At 41.8% G+C, this 25,719-nt stretch overlaps 1 protein-coding gene across 3 annotated transcripts in view; it reads left to right on the top strand.

Annotated features, from left to right (window-relative positions):
- Nucleotides 1–25,719, top strand: part of ARHGAP42 (Rho GTPase activating protein 42) — a 272,863-nt gene that overhangs the window by 132,898 nt on the left and 114,246 nt on the right. For all 3 annotated transcript variants that reach the window (XM_067567915.1, XM_067567908.1, XM_067567923.1), the window contains exon 4: nt 11,306–11,377. In XM_067567915.1, coding sequence (XP_067424016.1) covers nt 11,306–11,377 — 72 coding nt within the window. The remainder of the gene's footprint in view (nt 1–11,305; nt 11,378–25,719) is intronic.

Genomic DNA, 25,719 nt, shown 5'->3' with positions numbered 1-25,719 from the left:
GAGGACAAACTAAACCACTTGCATGATTCCTTTCCTGGCATACCATAAGTCATCTCCTTTTTGCAAGCCAGCATCATTTTCAAACTGCTGTCAGGCAGCATGGAGAGAACTCTGCTGAGTGTCACAATCCTGACAGTTATTAATACAAACAGGCTGCACCACAGCTGCTGGACAGCTTTGGATGGGTTGGGAGACAGCCATGATGATACTATGGCAGTACGGGTAGAGGAGGATGAAACTGAGCAATTACTTCTGCAAGATATTTTACAGGTATAGCTTCAGTCAGTGGATTGCCACATCTGGGGTCTGCCAACCAGAGCCAATTCTAGGGGCAGGTGAGCCAGGTGATTGCCCTGGGCGCCAGCTTCCAGGGGACATCAAAGTGCTGAGCGGCACGGCTTTTTTTGTTTTGTTTTTGTTTTGTTGGTCATTGTCGCAATATTGGCATCCATGCCAACAAACATAAAATGTTCCTTTTTTTCCTCAATTTTGAAATGCCATTTAGAACTGCTCTTCCCATTTTGGGGAGCGTTTGGAGATGGTAAGACATTTTCCATCTAACTTCCCCTCTCTATTAGACTCCTGTACCAATGCTGGCTGTGTGCTGGGCTGGGAGGATTGGTGGTTAGTGAGGGGTGGGTTTGTGGGAGGTAGTAGGGGCAGGTTAGTGATTGCATGTACATCTCTGCAGGCTGTTCTTATACTGAGGCATGTCCCCAAGAGGCAGAGAAAAGTTTTGTTCAAAAAGACAAAGGGCTAACTGGGAGGACATGCAGCATAATACTTACTAGTAGAGCTTCTCTCCACAGCAGTTTTGTGCTGGCTGTCTTGTTAGGCTTGGAAAGCATCTCCAGTGCTTGGGTCTCTGATTCTTGATTGTCTCCTCCTGGTTGGGGTCCTTGGACGCTCGGATCCAAAACCCCAAACCTGGGTTCAGAGGAGGCCTCCCTTTGCAAAAATCCAGTCCAGCTGCTCATATCATGGGCAGGTGGTGGGAGCATTATTGGAAATCCTGTTCTTGTTCCTTGCCTTACTGTAACTCTACTGGAGCTCCTTTGTTTTGAAGTAGCACTAGTTCTTGTCCCAGGAGTACCTCTTCTGCAATTGCACTGCCTGCCGTTAGTAGATCTTAGCATTCCAGTGACTGCTGTTCAGTGGGTCAGAACATGCTTCTCTCCTCAGAGGGCAAGGAAGTCCAGGACCTACTGATGGGACCACATGGAAGCATGGGATATGGCTGTTATAATGGTATGTGGCTTTAGGTGTGTGAAGTCGCTTCAAGAAGAAATTATAAAGGGGCACACTTGGTTGTGCCTCCTCCTTTAAATGAAGAGGTGACATCTGGTCAAGATCACCCTGGAGAAGTACAGGACTCACAGGTAAACAGACAGAGGCTGGTCCAGGTGTGCTGCTATGCAGTGTGGGTGAGCAGTAGGAAGACAGTCAGGAGCAGGCTAGTTAACCTGAAATATGGATTCATCCACGCAAACCCTTATCCTGAAAATAAATGCATTCCAAAATAGAATTATTTCACTTTCCAAAGTGGATTTATTAATGCAAGATAAGCCGTCAGATAATTGGAACACAACTTTTTTGTATGGATTCAAGGCAGTTTATCCCCCCAAAATTAAAGTAATTCCAAAAAAATTTTCCTGTGTGGATGAGGCCTATCCTTAAGGCACATCCTTTAAGTTAGGGTTGTACTGCTGAAATTACAAAGGCAGGAAATGGGAAAGTTAATATTCTAATATTGAACTCCATGAATAAATGTTTTCTTTTCCTGTTTTTCTGGTTAAATGTACTGTATATATTTACTGTTTATTTGGTAAAATCAAACATGCATATTTGGCCTGCTATGTTATATTATGTAATATAGTTAGTTAATGTTGATGAAAGAAGATTCTCTCTTGCATTTCTTGACTATTTGCAGGTTTTAACATTGTAGCCATAACATTTTATTTTTAAAATTTTGTTTTAATGTAAGAAATTTAAAGCATCCAATGTTTTATTTCAACGCCACTTTAAAAGCCTTGGTGGATGGAAAATTAAAATTAATATTCACTTGGAAAAAATGTACTGGAAAAATTGTTCTTTGAGCCATTTATAAACATTTCCAGCTATCATTTGTTTGAGTGATTTATGAGCACTCCCTTGTGGCAATTTATTAGAACCACTTGAAATAGCAAAAAGCGAGTGACGGGAAACTTAATATTGTGCTACGTTTAGTATATTGAAGTGTTTGACCTTCTGTAGCATTTGACCCATGATTAAAATTTTGTTTATCTTCTAAACATATTTCAACATCATCTGAATTTCTCTGTTACTTGAAATAGCTGAAATGGGGGGTAATATTTATAGAAATTTTCCAAAAGCTTAAACAAAATATATATTAAGAATATATTGCTTGATGTTATCTGTTTGCAGCCATGAGAGCTCTTATGATAAAGTTTGGATATATGTATATACTGTTTGTAACGATTTGTCAAGTATGCAGTTTTTCACTTTTAAAGGCTCTCAAAAAGAGCCATTAAATAATGTAAAATTAGTTTTGTGTTCTAGTTATAATGGTTTTTCTGTAACTTTTAAGGAGAAAAATATAGGCTCAAATATTTACCTATACGAGTACGTCATTTTAGTGATAACATGGTTGTGTGTAATTTTATTAGGCATCGAAAACTTGCATGTTAACTCACTGTTTTTATTTCCCCAAACACGTTAATTTAAAGTTGTATTGATGAATAGCTGTTCATGCATAGTGCAAGCCAACAGAAGATGATTCTTCCTTTACTGATTAAAATGTTAAGTTTAGTGAAAAAAAAATCCTGGCAGTTATTAAATTGGTTTTCTGGCACAGCCATACATTCTAGGGGACAACTATTTTTGTTAATGAGAATATTGTTTATAGAAATATATGGCCTTGTCTGATGAATGCAGTTAATTGCCCTTTTCTAGAATTTTCCAATCAACATGAAGCAAGTTAATATTTTGTCATAATTCAGGACACACGAGTCATTGAAACACTTCAGGGAAATCTCTGTTTTGAAGTCCCTGATTTAATATGAAGATTTCTTCTTTCATACAGAAATTGGGCAATTTGATGCAACATGTTGCATCATATAGCAGGAAAAGTGAAAGAGTTAAATACGCAGAAAGCACAAGAAGGTTGGTTTTGTGGTTAAGGCATTTTACTGGAATTCAGATAACCTGGACTCAGCTCCCTATTTTACCAGACTCCTATGTGCCTTTGGGCAAGTCTCCCAGTCTTTCTCTCTCAGTTTATCTGCCAAACAGGGATAACAGCATCTCCTTTCTCCTACCCTTCACCTGTCTTGTCTGTTTAGGCTCCAGACTTGCGAACACGTGTAACTTCAAACATGGTGTTGCAGACAGGTAAAGGAATCCCCAGATTACCAAGCACCATGCTGAGAAAACAGTTTATTAATTATTTACAAGTTTATTTGGGGGCAAAGGGGATGTGGGGGACTTAAGCAGATTAGAAGAAGAACAAGACACAGTACACTAGGTAACGATTATATGAGTTTCAAAAGTATAATCAAATTAATGTTACTTATACCTGAAAACTATAACAAGAATACTATTTAAAATCTTACCACCACGAGGAACAGGGTCATGACGCCTGACAATGGGGGACACGAGAAAAACTCGGATTCAAAACTCGGACCGGTTACACTTGACTCGACTCTCGCCCAGCAGAGGACTCGGGGGCGGGAAGAGGTAGCAGCTCCAGGTGATCAGGCTGGCGGGCCGACAGCTCTTCAGCCAGGCCTGCTGAAATGCAGCAGTTATTATGCACTTGGAGGGGTGTGCAATATTCGTAACAGCTGATGGCTGCCCCTGTTCGTGAGAGGTGTGCAGTATTCGTAACAGCCGATGGCTGCCCTGGGCTTTTTGCAACGTCCCATTGTTTGCCATTTCAGATGTGCTATCTTAGGTGTGTCAGTAAAGGTCCCGATAAGGTCAGGTCTCAGGTCTACTGTAATTGCCGAGCGGGAGGGGGTGAGCGGGGGCGAGTGCCGGTCACTAGATATTATACTGTCGCCACACATGGGTAGTCCCACTGAAGTTAGAGTAGGCACTTGTCAGCTTGTGTGGCCAGGCTCAAGGTTTGTAAAGTATTCTGGGATAGTTTGTGATGAAAAGCTTCAAATAAATGTCAGATAGTTTTATTAGTATTAAATGTGAACTATTGATGTATTTATTCAATGAATGATAATATTCCCACCCATGCTATCTATCAGTCCTAAATAAAAGTGAAGGGGGTCACACACTCTTAAATCTCGGTATGCTACAGGGTTAACTTCGGACCTGCTTCCTCTCCTGTTGAAGTCAGTGGCCTCAATCCTCCAATTGTTCCATCTGGGTACAGACCCATCAGCATCAGCGGAGCTCTGCATAGCTGCAGGTGTCTGCTTGCATAGAAAAAGTAGCTTAAATTTGTAAGTATAAATTACTGACTTTAGCCTGATGTCGTCATAATTGACTGAAGAGCAGCCTGAGGCCACTGGCCTGCAGAACCGTAGGCAGATTTCTCATCTTTGATATTAGCTACTTCAGCAACTTACAAAGCTCTTAAAGTATTGGCGAGGTGCTGATTACCTTGACTCCACCTCTGTTAGAGACAGTCATTGATATTCCTTCTAGAACTAATACATATTACACTGTATAGTTATACCAGAAAAGGCCATAGGGAGAGAAGGATTTTAACTTGCATTAAATTTGTTTCCACGCCTTTTTTACTCCATTATCTTTTCTATTCACACCCTGGAGTACTCTACAATTAAGACAACTCTTAACTTCAAAAAGAAAATGTGTAAATGCAGTGGTGTAGAAATTAAAAAAAAAAAAAAAAAAAGAGAGAAACAAACCAAAAAAAGTGGAAAACTAACCTAAACTAAATTCACATTCCCCTAATGAGAAGTAGGTCAACTCCGTTTACCCTTGTCTACACTACTGGGGGCATGCTGTGACACCACAGGCCCAAGTGACAAACTATAGCATATTTTGATTTACAATGACAAAGGTTATTTCCTCCCTCCCTACCCATTTAAAATCTAATTTTGCATGCTTTTCAAATATCAGTAGCTCAGGGCAGATTCCTCATGAGATAAAATGAATTAATTTAAAAAAAATCCAGATATTGAAATTGTGTTTAGACAGAAATGTGCCAACAGTCTTCCTTTTTAAAAAAAAAAAATCTTCTGACCATCATATCTGGGCCATATAATCTAGGGATGGAAAAGGTCTGTTAAGTCATCTATCTCCCTTTCTTTCAATACAGGATTGTTCCCTATGGTACATTTTACTAATATTATGTTTAATCTAGCTTTAAATGTGTTAAGACGTAAAGCTGCCGTTGCTTCCTTTAGGAGTCTACAATTGGCTTGTGTGTTTGTTTATATTTATGTGAATACATGTGTATGTAGATATAAATATATTATAATCATGACCTCCCTCATTTGCCCCCATACCCACAAATCCACCTCCAAGACATAGAGTAATATCTCAACCACTAGAGTACTTTCAGACAAATAGACATTTTACTATTTAAATGAAACTACTATAGAAATTATTCCTCCTCCTCCCAAATGTAGACTATTTCCTTTTAAATTATCATGACTGAAGTCCCAGAATTGATCACATTCAGTTCTACAATAGTAACAGTCTTTTGTATGCCTACAAATGTCACAACTATTAATTTAATTATTATGGTTTCCTGTATGGCTAGAAACCAGGAGTGAGATCCTGGTCCCATTAAATTCAATGGAAATGTTGCCCTTGTCTTCAAAAAAGCCAGGTTTCACTCAAAATCTTTATTCTGTTTTATTCCAGATTCCCAGCTGGACCAAAGGGCTAATAGCCACTTCAAACCCAAGTTAAACAAAGAATTAAACTTTAAAAAGTTGTATTAGAAAACTGACTTTTCCTACAAAGAAAGCCCAGATCACTCACTGTTCAATATAGCCTAATACAGTAGTAAACTAAATCTTACTTTTATTAAAAGAAATAAAAGTCATTTCGCAACACAGTGCAATTCTCTAGTTCATGCATTGTACTGCAAATCCAACCAAAATGCAGGTTATGGTGCATTTCATTCAACTGATGGCATTCACTATACGTATACAGAAGTATAGGGCTCAGCCTATACAAAAGTTTCTTACTTCATTACTCAGGTAAGATATTAAAACTTAAGCAACTATACAGTTATTCTGTATTTTTTTTTCTTCTGCAAGCTGCAGGGGCTTTCAGATTACATGTTTGGAATTTGTGTATTTTAATCCTTATATGCATTTAAGGAGGAAAGTCTTAGATGTTACTCTATCTAGGTTCTTAATTCTTAAGGAGTGTGAGAAAACACTTATTCTCAGTCTAGCTGATATAAACAGATATAATATCAGTCAGCTGGCTGGAGATATAGAATGGGATGGTTTGCTTCTTTAAGTCTGACTTTGTTCTTTTCCCTCGGGCTCATCTCATATAATAAGTCCATAGCTTTTCCCCATTTGGATTTCATCCTGGACTCCGCAGGACCTAGTGGACACACTCAACTGTTTTAAACAATACTCTTAAGGTACAGAGTAGACTTTCTCTGATATAGGGGTAATTCTGACTCTCACTAATTTTTCACCCTCAGCTTTTGCTGAACAAGATCTGAGAAGAACATTTAACTTTCAACGTAGCCTTTCTCTCTGAGATTTCTTTGTAGCTACATACAGGCTAGTGGCTCAACTTAAATCAGTTACTTTCAACCTCATGCCTTCACTCACATTTTGTTTCTCTCACAGTTTCTCCTTCTGCTTCCATCTAGGAGTCTGTTTTTCCTGAAGCTTTCTGCTACACTCTTTTTGGAACTTGCTCTTTTCTCTCTTTCACATTCCCTCAAAATATTAAGTTATTCAGAACAGATAAGGGCCTTTCCACAAGGCTTCCTTAGTTTTTGTAGGAAAGGTGCAAATAGCCTTGTAACATAGGAATATCCTGTTCGGTATACTCTTATTTTTTGCAGGACAAGATCATACTCTGTCTAAAATAAGTTCAAACTAAATGCAGGGTCAGATCAATTTTATCTAAGTTAGCTAAAATCTTATTAAAACTTTCATTTCACCAGTTTTAACTCTTTCATTGATATAAAACGTGACTATGCAAATCACTCATTTAGAAATTCTGGTAGGGATCAAAACATAGGACATGTTATTTTAATGTATAGAAAAGTATTTTAAGTAATTTTTATAAATTAAGACTCCTCAGATGTATACAACTGGACTCTTGATAATTAATACACCCGACTTTCCAGATAGAGACTACTTTTTGTATCCCTCCTAAATAAACACAAAACAATGGCATACAGGTTTTATCAGTAGTTTTCCCAGCATTCATTTGAAATGACTTACATAAGCTTTGCCACATGCAAGTAATGCTTTTATTCCAAATACATGAGGATAAAAACCTCTGTAATACATCATTTTTGAACCCTTCATGTATATAAGTATATATCATGTATGTGTGTTCCCGGACAAAAATTAAGTTAAAATGGAATTAAGGATTATAGTATGTATATTTGTAATTTACGGTAAAATACGTTATAGGGAAGAGGTACTGAAGCATGATAAACCCAGGAAAAGAATTAAATTCAAAAAGGGAAATCTAGCTTCATTCTACAAAGTAAGTGATTAGTATGTGTAAAATCCTTTTTAAAAAAATCCATTCAATAAATGTTAGATGCTTAAAGCACTTCCCATTGGTTTTCACCATCAATGAGAAGATATAATTAATGATATAGATGGTGATATAAGAACATTATTATATTTTTCCCATGCTCTCAATTCTCTCTCTCTCATTACTGTATAGTTAGCTACTCTTTATAGCAGTAAAAGAAAGTTCAAGGAAAGGTCCAGAGCCTTAATTGTAAAAATCAAGATACCATGTATGCATTAGTATTGCAAGGTGACACATTTTGGAGGATTACTGTAGAGATTAGCCATGCAACAGATTATTTTCGGCAAAAAATATTAACAAAGGAGATGCCAAAACAAGCCAACTATAATATAATGCAATTCCAGTTATAGGAACCAGTATTGAAAAAACAATAAATGAGCAAGGCAGAAGTTCTACCAGCTGAATATTTATGGTTTATCAAAACTAGGCCAGCAAAGACCAATGGGGGCGGAGAGAGAGAGAGAGGGAGTCTTTACGCAGCTGAGTGGCCTGAATCCTGTGAGGTCTGTTGAATTGCATCTGCCAGGATTCTCTCCAATATTTTATTGGCAGGCTTTTCTTCCCAAAATAAATACTCCTTCCTGGCTTGTCTAATGCATAATGCCAGGAAGAGGATTGCCACATCAGTGCTCTGTCATTAGGCACTTTCTTCATTGGGACTAATGTGCAGCATTCTGTCTTTGTACCTCGACTTAGACCAGGGAACACTTTTGAACAAATTCTTTTAATTTCTGGCTACATCCATTGCCCTTGCCTAATCACAAATACCCTTGTGTATGATGAACAGTGGTCCTGCTCGTACTGGAACCCCTATTCCTTGTTAGGTATTTCCTTATAATGCCATATGATTTTATGTAAATTAGCTCTTTCACAATGTCTAGAGCAGGGACCCTTTTGTATTCTGAGATTTCACAGCAATGGATTTTTGCAGCACATTTGTGCTTCATAAGTTAAATTGTTAGTTAACAGTAAAAAGTTTCTTTCACTTGAAGGTTGCAAAGAAGTCTTTAAAATATGAACTGTATGGTGTGGTCTCCTGAGTTTGCAGACAAGCCATATGAAAGTGACAGCTCTGAGTGTTGTGAACAGCTTCATTCAGCTCAGTGTGATGTTAACTCTGAAGACAAATAGTGATTATTTATATCAATATTAACTTTTTCATGGATGGTTATAAAGGGAAGGTGTGTGTGTGTGTGTGTTGCAAGCAGCAATGAATATCCGTACACTGAGGAATGTGGCAAAGTGTTGTTAGGCAGTATAAATTCAAGTCTCTACCAAAAATCTCAATTTCCTCCCTCATGGGAGTAGTTAGAAAAGATATTCATCCAATCTGAAGTGCCAAAGATCTCCATAGCCCCTCTTGGGTCAAAAATTTAAACAACCTTCCTTGCTTTTATGGATGCTAACAGCTCTGACTATATCTTACCAGCTGTCAAGACCTCCAGCTTCCTCCCCACAAACTTATTCAATGCAGTTATGTCCCTGAACTGGGCTTTGGGAGGCCTTGGTTATGTTCCTGGCTGTGCCACACACCTGCCATGTGACCTTGGGCAAGCCACTTCACCTCTGTTTGCCTCTCTTTGTTCTTGTCTGTCTTGTCTAGTGAGAATGCAAGCTTTTTGGGACAAGGACTCTCTGACTGTGTGTTTGCATAGTGCCTAGCACAAAAGGGCCCCAATCTCAATTCCAGTCCCTACGTGCTACCTGAAATACAAATAATACATTTGAATGTCAATGAAAATTGACTGTGGAAACATTTATAGTACTGACTTCCTCATTTAATTCAATGAAAGCTCAGTGAAGCCACACTGGCATAGATGTGCAGTGTGATGGTCAACAAGGCCCAGTGTAAGAACTAAGAATTTAAGAATGGACATACTGGGTCAGACCAGTGGTCCATCTAACCCAGTAGACAGTGGTCAATGCCAAGTGCTTCAGAGGGAATGAAAAGAACAGGTAATCATCAAGTGATCCATCCCATCACCCATTCCCAACTTCTGGCAAACAGCAATCCCTGCCCATCCTGGCTAATAGCCATTGATGGATCTATCCTTTAGAAACTTATCTAATTCTTTTTTGAATCTCCTTATAGTTTTGACCTTCACAACATGCTCTGGCAAATAGTTCCACAGATTGACTGTGCATTGTGTCAAGAAGTACTTTCTTTTGTTTGTTTTAAACCTGCTACCTATTAATTTCATTTGGTGACACCCTCCCCCCCAGTTCTTGTGTTATGTATTTAGATGAGGTCTGGTTCTCAAGACTTCTTGTTTTGTTTATCATCCTAAACTCTGTCAGCTTTGATATCAGTAGTTTTGATTTTCAACATAGTAAATTAGGGCCACTGCATTATCAAACTTGTGAGTGCTGCTAATGCTGCTTTACTTTTTCTATTAAGTAGGTATGGCAATGTGGGTTTTGCTTTTTTTCACCCACCTTCTGTCCACAGGGACCACCAGACTCAGAGTGTGACTGTGTCACCTTTGGGAATGAAATCTTAATTTTTAAAAATCTGCTGAAATTTTGTTTATATTTTACAGATTATTTTGTCTGGACTATTATAGCACTTTGGGAAGCTTTTATGGTCCAATAACACTATATCTCATTGATTATTACAGAAAAGCTACCACAGCCTTCCTCATTCATATCTGTCTTATTCATGTTAGCTCTGCCTATACCTCTGAACCTACCAAGATCCAAATGTGTAATGCAGTGTGTGTGGTAAAGATCAGTAATAAGGGGAACAAAAAGTTATGTCTGCAGGAAACTTACAACGCTTTGCTATTAATTCCTTTAATGTAAATAACTTTGTATAATCAGTTTTATTGTTCTTTATTTCTGATGTAAATAATTTACTGCAATAAAAGTAGGGGGACCCCAAATTTGTATGAGAGATGCATATCTTTGCAACTAAAGTGAGCGACATGACTCAGAATGAGTCTCATATATGCCTCTGGCATTTTTCAGTTTCTTAATAAAAAATAAACATGGTAGATACCAATCTTTTATATTTTGTAACTTTTTTCAGTTTTTCTTTTGGATTATTCCCTCAACTAGCATGGCTTAGATGATCAAAGGGGATTGCTGAAATGACTCAACTATCCATTTGTGCACATAACTAGTCTATGTAACCATGTTCCTAATACTGTTACCTTTGTCTTCTGCCAGATTGTTTTACTCCCTGTTGTTGTCTCTTGTCTGTAATTAGATTGTAAACTCAAAATTTCAGGGAAAACAAATATCAGGAATCTATGTATGCAGCATGAATACTTTTTATTTATTTTATATAGAGAAATATAATTGTTTTCATTATTTATGATGATGATTTATAATATATAGGGAAATGTTTTGGAGTATACTTTATAAAAGTAAAGAAGCCTTGGTAACTGGAGCCTTACCTGCATTTTGCTGTTAAAACGTCATTGACAAATGTGATGAAATGTCTGGGTTTATATCAGGTTTGTAGATTAGCAAAGTGAAATTTACTGAGGTTGTACTGTCACTCCCAAATTTCTGCAAATACTGTATATGAAAAATATACATATTTGAATATTTATGTTTGCCATTTCAGATCCAGAATGCCAATGATGTATTAATAGCACCACTGGAAAAGTTTCGTAAAGAGCAAATAGGTGCAGCAAAAGTAAGTTGTTTGAGAACCAATTCTTACTTATTTTATATTTGCTTGAGATTCACAGTCGCTTATTAGATTACAAATATTTTAAAGTAACGATATCATTTTTCTCCTTGAATTTGTGTATTGGTAAATTACAATTAGCTCTTTGTTTCAGAGGAATGGAACATTTTAGAAGTGACATTTGAAGGTTCAGTATATATTGCATACCTCATATACTAATAAGCACTCACGGAACCTTTTGTTGTTGCAGCAAACCTTCCATATCTTTAGTTGTCTTTATTTTCTGATATTTGTGTTTAATTCATTCTTATATGGAAAACAAAAAATTAAACAAGAAATAATTGCAGTCACTCACTTTTGACTTTAGCTGAGGTTAGTCCTGCTTTGGGTAGGGGGTTGGACTAGATGACCTCCTGAGGTCCCTTCCAACCCTAACATTCTATGATTCTATTAATAATAATTTCATGCTTCTGGGACGCTATACAAACTTAATCCATAGATAAAGAAAACTGATAAAAGAAAGGAGAAACCAAAAAAGAATGGTTTTATACAGGGAGGAGAAACAGGCAGGTGAACTGACTCACATCCAATTCCTTACACTGAGGTCCATGTCTCCTCAGGGCGCAGCAGCAGTGGAGAGTGGCAAAGCAGCTGGTTGTAGCTCCCTCATCCTAAGAGCAATCAAGGTCTTGTACAATCCTTGGTATAGTTTGGAACCACCTGGGGACTATGCTAAACAGAGCTCAGCATGCTTTAGCCATGTCCCTTTCTGCCTCTGACACCATTCTGGGGTGGGTCCAGATATTTCTTCTACATGGGGATCCATAGTCCGTGATTTCAGCCAGCTGTATAGTTAGTAGAGTGCACAAAGAGGCTGTAGCAAAGCTCAGTATTGAGCCCAAGGAATCTGCGGGCACATTCAGGAAAGGAGTTTCCTAGGTGTGGTGTCTCAACGTAGAAAGACCTACTTCCAGGATTCTTAAGGTGGACAGAACTCTGGTGATTAATTGCCTTGGAGAGACTGAAAGGGTGCAATAGTTAATAAGGAAAAACAACGGGAGTCCTGTAGCACCTTAAAAACTAACAAATTTCTGCAGGCATAAGCTTTCGTGGGCTGCAACCCACTTCATCAGATGCAGCCCACGAAAGCTTATGCCCACAGAAATTTGTTAGTCTTTAAGGTGCTACAGGACTCTCGTTATAGTTAATAAGATGCATGATTCTGGTAACAGTCCCTGCTGCCTGAGTCCACGTACAGCTTCTGAAATACTGAACTCTTTGTATAAAACTTTACCGATAGATTCTCTGAGAAATCTTTCAATTTTTAATGTTGATTTGGTTTGAGGAAACGGTTCTAGTTTTGTATAGTTCTTCTATAAACAATATAATGTGGTAGGCCTATAAAATAGTTAATAGGACTTGCACTTTTTCTGCATTAGAGAAGAGTCACATGAGGAGAAAATATGTATGGTAAGAGGAGAAATGGAGAATGTAAGTGATAATGTCTGAGTGTTTTCTATACTACTCCTGTGAGTGTGTAGCAGAGAGATAGAGAACCCTCTACACAGGAACTAAACACATGTTCAGGGCAAATTCCTGCTGTGAACTTGTGGTCAGACTTCTGTGGACAGAGAGGATGTTTTCTTCCCTCATATTTGATATGTTTTTTGTCTACAGCTGCATGCTTTCCTCGCCCCACCTATGTCCTGCTACATAGATACAGAACGTGGGAATTCGTTTTTAACTGCGCTGCAGATAATTGAGTTCAATCCCTTCTGAAAATGCTTTTTTTACTTTTTTTTAGAAGTTTCCATTCCTGCTTGCACTGAAAGTTGTTTAATTTTTTGTATTGCTATTTAATTTTGTAATAACATAGCTTCAGTGACATGATTGCCTTTTCTGTAGGAACTCACTATGTTGCTGACAGACGTTCTGTCTGGAGAGGCTAAACGAGACTCTATCCAGCGGTCATTAACGTGGCTCCTTTTTCAGGGTGCAGAGGCCATTGTAGAGCAATGTAAAGCACTCCCTATCCCCTTTAGATATATGGAACGAGTGACTCTCTAGACACTTAATACTTCTCCGTTTGGGGATTGCTCCCTCCATTTTGTTGTTGCCATTAACAATAATACGAAACACTTTATATATGGCTCTTCCTGGTCAAAGCCGTTTACAAACATTAATTAATTCTTACAGCATCCCTGCTGCACAGATATTTGGCCCCATTTTATAGCTGGGGGAAAAGGGACGTGCAGTGGTCAAGAGACTTGCCAAAGCCAAACTGAGTGGCTGAGCTGGGACTGCAATCTTCCAATCTTCCAACTCAGTTCTGATAATGTGGTGATAATTGATTACACTTACTGTTCTCTTAAAAACAAAACAAAACAAAAAAAGCCTGAGAACAGCTAACAAAAGGTAATGCTATGAAGTACAATAGAAATGGGTGAGTAATAAAGCTGAGGAAAACTGAGGCTATATCTACACTACAAATTACTTCGGTATAAATTACATCACTTAGGGGTATGAATAATCCACATCCCCGAGCAACATAATTTATACTGTTCTGTGTGCCGATGTGGACAGCATTATGTTGTAGGAGAGCTTCCCGCCAACATAGCTACCGCCGCTTGCAGAGGCAGGAGTTATTAAACCGAAGGGAGAGTTCTCTCTCCTGCCAGCTCTTAAAGCGTCTTCACCAGAAGCACCACAGCAGCACAGCTGCATCGCTGTAGCTGCTGTGGTGTAGACATAGCCTGAGTGGTATTACACTGACAGATGGTATGAACATTTACCTCAATCTCTGTTCACTTGGGTTGAGCCACTGAGCTTTTTTTTAAACCAAACCAAAGCTTAATAATTGGCTGAAACTGCGAGTTCCTCTTCGAGTGTTTGCTCATGTCCATTCCATTATAGGTGCACGGTTACCGGAACCTTTTTCCCCTTAACAGGTCCCATAGTGCCGGCTCCATTGCCGCCTAGAGCCCCACGAACATGCAGCGGTATATGAGGTGCTGCCAGCCCTACGCCCCTTCAGTCCCTTCTTTCCGACTGTGACGGTTGCTGGAACTGCCTGTGCTTGCATCGGAAGTGCTTAATTCCCCTTGTTTTGAACTTTAAAGCATGATTGTTTGCATTAGTTAGTTAGTTTAATAACTGTTGTTAATGGTAATTAGATACTTAGGGATAGTCCCAGCTGGGACTTTACCAGGAGCGGAGCATGCCCCGGTCACCAGGCTTCAAACCGTATGCCTCCTGCAGGAGGGCTTTCCCGCTAAGTGACCTCCAAAGTGCCTGGGGGAATCCCATCATAAGGAGAAGTGCTACAAGGCTTTCAGACCTCTGGAAAAATCCACCTGAAAGCCTTACTCATGGAGGCGACACTTCGACCAGCTCCGAGCCAAACCGCTCCGCCTCAGTACCCAGCGTGGCATTGGTGCAGAAGGCACTGTCGGCACTGAGCTGGACTCGGCACTGCGAAGAGACGGCAGCAGTGCTTGGAGGTTGACACTGCCCTGCACTAAGCAGGTGGGGTCGAGCACCAATCCGCACCAACGTCGGACCACAGACACCTGCTGGCAGGAACCAGTGTCTCCATCCAGGGAGTGACCCCCAACTCTTGGGAGTGGGGGAGCCTCTCGGCACCTATGGGCGCTGTCGACACCGGAGGCCTTTCAGGTGGCATGAGCCTTGCTGGCCTTGCCTACGCCCACGCCCCTACCTCCACGAGAGAGAAGGGGCTGGTGTTAAAGGGAAAGCCTGCGTTGGGACCCCCCAAATGGCTCAGGAGATCCCCGGTATGGGGAGGAAGATCTCTGGCAAGCCGGTTACCTAGGGTAGAGCAGAGATGCTCCCCTAGAAGCTGTTCCAGGTCGCGGTCGCCAGACCAACCTGCATCAAGGCAGGGAGCGAAGTCACCCTCCCGACACCGGTCTCGATCCCTGGCACCGGGAGAGGTCCACCCCAGGAGGCGGCACTGATGGCAGTCGCCCGCACGGCGCCGTTTCTCAAGTGGAGCTCACCGTTCCCGCTCTCTGGCACCAGAGATCTTCTGCAGCGATGTGGCACTGAACCCAGTTATTGGAGACAGACTCGGCACCCAGGAGTTCACCCCACACCGAGGCAGCGCCGAACCCATTTGCCGGAGTTTACTCGGCGCCGAGAGGCATGCGTTGCTGCAAAGTCCTCGGCACTGAGACGACGTTCTGTACGGCCCAGCTTGTCGGGGCATGCTTCCGAGCACCCACACTGGCTGCGGCGCCAACATCGAACCTTGTAGTTGAGGTCGTTGACGTTAAAAGGATGCTCTCAGGAGTGACGGAGCACACATGGATTGGGGCACCACTTGTCCCCTGGCTTGGTACCGCACAGCGGGAGCCTCTGAGACAGCCCCACCGTGGTCTTTTGATGGTGCCTTGGTGTCCCCGTGGGGAGGGGTAATCGCCGGGTGATTCACCATCAACAGAAGGTGCCAGAGCCCCTGGTGCAGGTAACGCCCAGATGGCCTCAATGTCAGTGGTCACCCCAATGACTGTATTGGGGTCCCTGGGGTTTTCCCGTAGGGGGCCGGGTCCACAGTCCATCAAGTCCTCGGGTGTGCACTCAGTGCCACCGGTACAGGGGAAGGGCAACCATTCGCCCTCAGACGACGACTTGGTCCCAGAGGGAGGGACTTCTGTGGGGACCACTTGTTGACAGGAAGAGGTGCCCCCTCCTGCTGCACCCCTCCAATCCCCCTCCTCCTCAGAGGATGAAGCACTCTCCCAAAGCCACTCAGCACCCTGGGTGATTTTAGAGAGCACCAGGAGCTGCTCAAGAGGGTGGTCTCCGACTTGGGGCTGGAGGGGAAGGAGCTAAAGGGGCATCGGACAGCCTCTTTCATGTATTAGTGGCAGGACCCACAGAGTGGATAGCCATCCCCATCTACGAAGGGATGCTCAAAATAGTGAGGGCCTCGTGGCAAACCCCCTCCTCAGTTGCCCTGATATTTAAAGGGGCCAAGAAAAATTATTATGTCCCAGCCAAGGGGTTTGAATACTTGTTTACCCACACCTCCCCTGGGTCCCTGGTGGTAGATGCTGCCAACCACAGGGATAGGCAAGGTAGGTTGGCTGTATTCCAAAAAACAAGGGCAATTAAAAGCCATACTTTTTGGGAGAAAAGTGTATTCAAGACCTGCGTTGTCTCAACAAATACCTCAAGAGACTCAAGCTTTGCATGGTCTTTCCAGCTTCCATAATCCCATCCCTGGATCCAGGGGATTGGTTTGCCACCCCGATCTCAAGGATGCATATTTTTGTATCTCTCTTCTACCCCAACCACAGATGCTTCCTTTGCTTCATAGTGGCTGGCTCCCACCAATAGTTTATGGCTTTACCCTTTGGCCTGTCCTTGGCCCCAAGGGTGTTTATCAAATGCCTGGTGGTGGTGGCTGCGCACCTGAGGTGAAAGGGGGTGCAAATTTTTCCCTACCTGGCCGATTGGATAATCAGAGGCAGGTCCATGTCCAGAGCAGTGTGAGCCTGACATGCGCTGCTTGCTGCTGGCTGGGCCTGCTGGTGAACAAACAAAAGTTCACGTTAGCTCCGGTGCAACATATGGAATTCATCGGTGCGATCCTGGTCACTTTCCAGGGCAGTCCTTCCTGCTCCAGCCGCACTGTGAGGCAATGTCCCCCATGATGGCCCACCTGCACCAATGCCCCTACGATAGCAACCAAACATTGCCTAGAGCTGTTAGGTCACAGGGCAACCTGAACCTATTGGTGAAGCTGGCTCGCCTGAAGCTCAGGCCACTTCAATCACGGCTGGCCTCATTGTACAGTCTGAGCAGGAGACTTCTGGACCGGGTGGTCCCATCCCACCCGCCTCAAGCCCTGGCCTCCCTAGACTGGTGGAGGACTCCTCAGGCAGTGTTAAGGGGCATTCCATTCGAGGAGCTGGCTCCCTTGGTTACCCTGATATCGGACGCCTTGGACATAGGATGAAGTGCCAAATCAGCGCCGACCTTGGCTCACAGGGGGTCCAATCAAGGCATGAGAGGCGCCGGCACACTAATGTGAAAGAACTGTGAGCCATTCGCAGGGCTTGTAGAGTGTTCCTCCGCTTTATTGTGGGCAAGGGGGTACAGGTGCTGACAAACAATACAGAGGCCATGTATTACATCGACAGGCATGGGGGAGCCCATTCGTCAGCCTTATGAAGCTATCTGTCCATCGGACCTTGCGGTGAGGCACGATTTTCACTTAATGGCCTCTCATCTCCCAGGGGTGAGGAACGATGAGATGGACCGCCTCAACAGGTTGTTCTTCCCACACCATGATTGGTCACTGCATCCGCAAGGTGCGTCCCCGATCTTCTACCTGGGGAAAGCCCCACCTCCGGACTTGTCAACATCAGTGTGAAATGAGAAGTGTCCACAGTTCTGCTCTCTCCATAGTTGAGAGGCCGGGTTGGTCACTGTTGCCTACCTCCTGCACCGGTCAGAGGGTTTCATGTTCGCATTCCCGCCCATTCCTCTCCTGCATCGAGTCCTGCTAAAGATCGGGAGAAAGCGGTGCCATCTCTATCACTTCAGCCTGGCCGCACCAGCATGGCTTCAGCATGTTGCTGGACCTCTCAATTGCCCCACCTCTGGAGCCTCTGAGAGGATGCGATTTCGGATCCCAGAATAACGGTCACCTGCAGCTCCCGGACCTGGGCTTTCTACACCTACGGCGTGGAGGCTTGATGGCTGAGTGATGTTGAGCGAGCCTGTTTGGCGCAAGTCCAACGAGTCCTGCTGGATAACAGGTCCTGTACTGGGCTAAGTGGAAGCGGTTTTGCCTGTTGGGTGGAGTCCTGGGGTATTCCGCCCAGTCTGTTGCCAACACAGGCGATCCTGGGGTATTTGCTACAGCTAAAGCTCCAGGGATTGGCTGTGGCCTCCCTAATGGCCCACCTAGCAGCCATATTGGCCTTCCATCAGCTGCTGGAAGGGAGATCTTTCTCCCACCTGATGACAATTAGGCTCCTAAAAGGGGTGGAGAGGCTCAATCCATGGGTCCGCGACCTGGTGCCTCCCTGGGATCTCAACCTAGTCCTTTCACGACTCACCAGGCCCCCTTTGAGCCAATGGCTTCATGCCCTCTGCTCCTGCTTTCCTGGAAGGTGGCCTTCCTGGTGGCTATTACCTCGGCAAGAGGGGTCTCCAAGATTATGGTGCTGACCTCAGAGTCCCCCTATATTGTATTCTATAAAGATGAGGTTCAGTTGAGGCCACACCCAGCCTTCCTGCCTAAGAGGGTTTCCCAATTTCATTGTAACCAAGATATTTTTCTCCCTGTGTCATTCCCAAACCTCACGGTTCGGAGTAGGAGAGAAGGTGGCACTCTCTAGACATAAGATGGGCCCTGGCCTTCTACATCAAGTGCACAAGGCCGTTCCGGAGGTCGACGCAGCTCTTTGTTGCAGTGGCCGACCAGATGAAAGGCTCACCTGTCTCCACCCAGCGCATCCACTTGTGGATAACTTCCTGCATCAAGTTCTGCTACGAGCAGGCGAAGGTGCCGCTTCCAGGGACCATCACAGCGTGCTCAACCAGAGCTCAAGCTTCATCTACGGCCTTCCTAGTGAGAGTGCCCGTGCAGGACATCTGCAGAGCTGCCACCTGGTCAGCAATTCATACCTTCATGTCCCACTACGCCATTGTCCAACAGGCGAGGGAAGACGTGAGCTTCAGCAGAGCTAATTGCTAATTTCAGCCCACCTCCAAGATACTGCTTGTTAGTCACCTATAGTGGAATGGACATGAGCAAACACTCAAAGAAGAAAACAAGGTTACTTACCAGTAACTGCTGTTCTTCGAGATGTGTTACTCATGTCTATTCCATGACCCACCCCCCCATCCCCGCTGTCGGAGTTGGCAGAAAGAGTGGCATAGGGCCGGCAGTGCCTCATATACTGCAGCATGTGCGCGGGGGTCCAGGGGGCACCGGAGCCAGCCCTACGGGGTATGCTAAGGGGAAAAAAGTTCCAGTAACCGTGCATGGAGGTGTGCACATGCCTATAATGGAATGGACATGAGCAACACATCTCAAAGAACAGCAGTTACTGGTAAGTAACCTTGTTTTTCTTACAAAACTCTTTAGTTAACCCAGGTTTTCACAGAAGATTTGCAAGCCTTTAGTGAACTTTTAACTGAATGTGGACTGATCTCTGAATTTGTAACAGAACTGGAAACCCAGTTTGGGCTTTTGTAACGAAGTTTCACAGCACTCTAAGGATGTCTGTACACAATCATTTCATTTACATTTAGTATCTTCATTGGGTCCTCAAACTACCTGTACAGTGGTCAAGTTGCCAAAGACGCAAACCTCACTATCTTCTGCTCCAACAGGCAAGGTGTACTTCTTCGAATTTGCTTTATCTAACATAAACTCACAGTAGCGTGTACATTTAACCTCCCCACCCCCCCCCCCAAAAAAAAAGAGAAAGAAAGAGAGAAAAAATCCAAACCCTACCAAAACAAACAACCTTACCAAAAAACACAGTAAAATGCATATACTGTTCTCCCCCTGAAGAGAGGATGGGCGAGAGAACAAATCCCAAATGACAGATGTTAGTCACGTTGCTTAATGCACTACTGCAAGGTACTCAGATACTATGGTGATGTGTGTGGTATAAGAATCTCTATAGAATAGAACAACAACAACAACAAAAAAGCCATATATTTAGAGGTGATTTTTGCCTGATTTTTTACGAGAAATTAGGCATGCAAAAATAGATTGAATTGTGACCTAGTTTTTGTGCACAATTCTCACAACTGCAAATACAGTTCAAGTAGCTGGATGTTGTTGTAGACAGGTAAAGGAATCCCCAGGTTACCAAGCACCACGCAGAGAAAACAGTTTCTTAACTACTTACAAGTTTATTTGGGGCCAAGAGGGTGTGGGGTTTTACAAGGGAAAAGGAACATCACATATAACAGACTTATCTACTTTCCTAAATAGGGGGACTAAAGCAGATTAGAAGGATAACAAGACACAGGATACACTAATTAACGATTAGATGATTTCCAATAGTATAATTAATTAATGTTAATTATACCTGAAAACTATAACAAGCATGCTATTTAAAATCTTACCACCACGAGGAACAGGGTCATGACGCCTGGCCAATGGGGGGATACGAGAAACGCTCGGATTCAAGACCCGGACCGGTTACACTCGACTCGACTCTCGCCCAGTAGAAGACTCGGGGGCGGGAAGGGAGGCAGCAGCTTCAGGCGTGCAGTCTGGTGGGCCGACAGCTCTCTTCAGTCAGACCCACCGAGATGCAGCAGTGTTTATGCACTCGGGCTATGTGCAATATTCGTAACAGCTGATGGCTGTTGGGCTATGTGCTGTATTCGTAACAGCTAATGGCTGCTGGGCTATGTGCCGTATTCGTAACAGTTGATGGCTGCCCCTGGCTATTTGCAACGTCCCATTGTTTGCCATTGCAGACGTGCTATCTTAGGTGTGTCAGTAAAGGTCCCGATAAGGTCAGGTCTCAGGTCTACTGTAATTGCCGAGCGGGAGGGGCTGAGCGGGGGCGAGTGCCGGTCACTAGATATTATGTTGTCGCCACAGATGTGAAAATGTTTAATCAGTCTTTGTGACCACAATTACCTGGTTTGTGCTCCTACATTTTTTTAAAAACATGTTCTTAATATTGAATCATTTCTTTATCAGTTCTTTTTAATTTTAATTGTTTTGCTCCTGTTAAGCTTAAAATATGAATCTTGTTGAAACAGATGTGAGCATTATTAGCATGTATATAATGGGTAGTATTACTATGTATCAGTATGAGTTGTGAACTTGTGTCAGAATTCAGCGGGGAAGGAAAAGATGTGAGGAAGAGTTTGGAGTACTTGGGGTTACTTCTTTTTCTTTCTTTTTTAATTACTGGCTTTACTTCAACAGGACCTGCATGCATATCTTAAAGCAGATATAGATGCACAGAGTTAAAAATAAGGATTAGGAAGAGGATTTCTGATAGAATTGTGATAATGCAATTTCACAAATTGGTAAAGTTATCAAGGGTAAACTATACTCGACATCGTACTTTATATTCAGTGTCATCATAAACCCTGGGACTGAATTTCAAGTGGTTTTAGCATATCATAAGAATATCTAATAAAAAATAATCCTTTGTAAATTCTTTAAAAAATATGCAGGCACTCAACCAAAAACAAAAACTGTCCCTACATGTCTTGGAAATAAAATATTTATTAGTGTTTGTGATCAAACCAACAGTACACAATCTACATCACCTACTGCCCCTCTTGATTATTCATGTTACTTTTTCTTTTGTTTTTATTGCACATATTTCAGTTCTTCCTTTTCTGTGCACACTCAATTTAAATAAAATGGAGTTCTCTCCAGAGACTAGACAAATCTAGCCTTGCATTGGGTAGCCTGATGATTTACTCCATCTGAGTTGAAAAAATGACCTCTGCAATTATTGTATAAATCATAGGAAAAGTGGAGTGAGCTAACTGGGAAAACATTTCAGGAATGGAGCAACTTACCTTATTTGGTAAATGTGGTTTGCTGGTCCCCAGCTGGTGTAACATTGGTGAGATCATTGTATGATGTGTTGTGTGCGCTAAGGCCAAACTCTCATGTTTCTTTTTATCCATCAAGTACGGTATTTAGCAATATTTGTTCAAATGTTCATTGACCTTTACTACAGACTAAATCAGATCAAAGAGAACAGAAGCAAGCTTAGATGTTTTTCAGAGTTAAAAGAACAGTTTTATTTTCCTTTTTTAAAATTTCATCTGTTTCAGAGAATTATTTCTTTTGTCCCAGGGGGGAATTCTGTTGTTTTTACTTTAATTCATTTTTAGCTATAAGTATTCCTTATAACTTGGAAAACAAATTCATGTTCACTGCTGGGATTAATTTACCCCAGCTATATTTCATAGCAGCTCACTCAGTCTAGCCACAGAAGTTAGTGTAGTTTGTAACTGTCACATTTGTATTGCCCAACAATGTAACACTCATAAAATAAAATGAAAATATAGCTTTTACAGTTACATTATGCAGAAGTTATTCGAGTATCTTGGTGAGTCACCCTATAGCAGCTGGAAATCCACTTTTGTGAATTGTTCAGTGATTAAGTAAAGGAAGCTAACTTTGTTTACTTTTATAATAGTCAGTGCAAATGCTAATTGGTCTTTAATTGGGGTAAACAAAAAGACTCCTTCATAGGGAGAGTCAGTGTGTCATGGTGAGCAAGGTCAACACTGGGACTTGCAAAGCCTGTGTCCACAAGGTCATCAGTTTTGGAATCCTTTAAGTATCCATGTGATTCTGAGCTGTCATTTAATAAAAACAAAAGTACATGTCAAATTATTTTAATTGTAAGGCTGTAAGCAATTGACAGGTGTTTTCATATGGCCATGGCCTGTTCCCAGTGGGACTTTTAAAGTTTTTTGTGTTGCCCCAATTTGTGCTTGATGTGAGGCAAGGGGACAGAAGTTGGACTTCTGTGAGCTCCCTTAATGGCCAGGTAGCTGCTGCCTCTTGACCCTGATCCTATGCTGGCCTGCCAGTGTGGGCTGTGGAAGCAACAGAGTAGCACAGTGGAGGAGATAGCTCACCTCCTTGCAGCTGGCACAAAGGAAGATTAAGTCCCTCAACATCAGCAACTTCTCCTCTGTTGGGGAGAAAAGACAACATGGAGGGAGAGAAGAAGAGGGCTCCAGCCACTTTCCCCACCATTCAATAGCAGCAGCTTCCCTGCTTATCTGTGGAGAGGAGCAACATGAGGGTGGGGAACTCTTTCAGAAGGAGGAGCAGGGGTGTGAATATTGGAGAGCGAAGTGTAATCTCAGGGGCTGGGAGGAGGGAAGGTACATGGGGTTTCCCAGTAAGAGGAGAGAAGAAAGAAGGAATCCAGGGTTGCTAATGGTGATGGGAAAAGAACAGATGAGATAGATGGATGTGGGCTAGGGAGAAGGAATGCGATACAGGGTGAAAGGGGACGAGACTGTGTGGGAAGAGCATGGTGGAAAGGTCAGAACAGAAGGGAGGTGAATGAGAGACTCAAAGCAGAAATGAGATCTTTTTCTTCATATAAACATTTTATTTTAAGAAACAGCTTAACCAACCTTTTGATTCTTGTTTCTGTTTTTAATTAAACAAAATTGTTTCCTCATCTAAAAAATGTTTCCAGTGCCGAGGTCCGGCCTGGAATCCGGAGCAAAATTTTATTTCTGGCTTGCACGTGCAAAAAAAAAAAAAAAAAGGCAGTGAATGATACAGAACTGACTGTTAACCATAGCACCACGATGGTGACACAGAAATATGTCATCTTTGCCTTTTTTCAAAGTTAATAAGGTTAAGAAGATTTCTGAAGTTGGAAAGAATTGACTTGGCTTTATATGTTTGTTCAATTTCTTGTAAATTGTTTTATTCTGTGTTTTATATGAAGTGTCTAGATTGCCAACTATGGTTTGGTGCTTATAATTAAAATATCCCCTTATTATCATCATCATCATCATGTAGGACAGCTTGCCAAATTTGCCTTGAAAACATACTAAAATGGCTACCCCTCTGGAACTTGAAAACATTATTTTTCATCTGTTGTATTTAATAGTGAAGTCTAATATATCTATGCAAATGCAGCTTCCTTATAAACTGGTATTGGTCCACTTTTGTCATGCTAGAAAGCACATAATTGTGTTCTGCTGCTGAACAGAAGGTCACAAGGACACCAGAGGGTTGAACAGAAGCACTTTGTAAACATTTTGGCTTTTAAAAGGCACTTTTTGGTTTGAGGCTTAGTACTACAAGTAGAATGTAATGCTCCAGCAGCTTTGACAGACTGGGGGGCGGGGAGGGGGAAAAAGCTTCAGCTGTGCCATCTTCATCAAGAAAGGATAAAGTCACTTTTCCTTAAAAATAAATAAATAGGTGACACAGGTAAAAAACTTAGCATGTTTAGGACAGACATTCCAGATTTCAGCTCCATTTCTGGCACTGCTATCCCACTACATTTCTGTTCTGCAATATGTGGCCACCTGCTTACAGCTGAGTAACTTTTAGCTTAATTTGGATGGATGAGTCAAACGCTGAAGTCATGAGGTTGTGGATGGGAGATAGTTCTTTTCACCCCTACCTACAAGACCAACAAAAAGAGTTTATGGGGAATAGGATTATATTGGTTTTCAGACCAGATATTAGTAGTAAGGGGTCCAGAATATTAGGATCTCCAATCAGAATAATGGGTTAATCACTCATTTCTTCTACATTTCCTGATCATCTTGTTTGTTGTTTTTTTCAAGTTAGGGATATGTGAATTCTTCAGGCAAAATAAGAAACTTACTAAAGGATCTCTGCTTATCACAGACTTCTCGTGGGACCCAGTCATTTTACTAAAACAACCCTAGTATTCATTGAAGTAAAACAAGGGAATTTATGCACAGAAATAACACTGAAAGATCAAAATAGCTGTCCTGCAAACCAGCAAAAGGCAGGAAATGTGCACTTAAGGAAAACAAATAGTTGATGCATGTGGTATTTCTTTACTGGTACCTAAAGTGATCATCAAGAATTCAAAATTTGCAAACAATTACTATATATCAGTAGATACATTTCTGAGATAAGTTTTCTCCTGTCTGAAAGCATGATAAAATACTGAGGTACAGTAACTAATATATCTCTAAAAACAACAAGAGATCTGTGGCACTTTAAAGACTAACAAATTTAATATTTGCAGACATAAGCTTTCGAGAGACTTCAGCTCTCTTCTTCAGATGCAGTAATACAGAAAATAGGTAATACAGGGGCATCTTATATATATCCAGGTGCATTGAGAACAATGGGGGAGGTGGAGTCTGGTACTTAAGACCTAATGACGACGATTGCCTAAGAGGTGAGAATGGGTGAGGAAAGTAATTTACCTTCCATAGTGAGATAGCCACTCCAAGTCTCTGTTTAAACCCAGTTTGAATGTGCCAAGTTTGCAGATCATTTCTAACTCAGCGGTTTCTCTTTGAAGTCTGTTTTTGGAGTTTTTTTGGAGAAGTACAGCATACATCTCTGGGTACTAATTGTAGCTGAGTGCTGACTCTTTAATGGGGATCATGGAATCCACACAGTAGCATCGCCTTAGCCATTTTTTAAATAAACCATATTATTCATAAGTAATGTACAATATAATTCTGCCAGTTACAGTGGGTCATAATGTCTAAAATCTGACATTTTTAAATGAAAAAGGACTTTTTTCCCCCTCAAAATGAAAAATTATTTTTTCTAATGCTAGTTTCAGCTAGGAAATCTGCTTCCTCTAGAAAAACCTGTATAAGAAAAGTAATTTAGA

This window comes from Emydura macquarii, unplaced genomic scaffold, assembly GCF_026122565.2.
Source record: "Emydura macquarii macquarii isolate MOO-44397 ecotype Brisbane River unplaced genomic scaffold, CSIRO-AGI_Emac_v2 contig_318, whole genome shotgun sequence".
NCBI classification, from domain to species: domain Eukaryota; kingdom Metazoa; phylum Chordata; order Testudines; family Chelidae; genus Emydura; species Emydura macquarii.
This window is presented reverse-complemented; position numbering and strand designations above follow the sequence as displayed.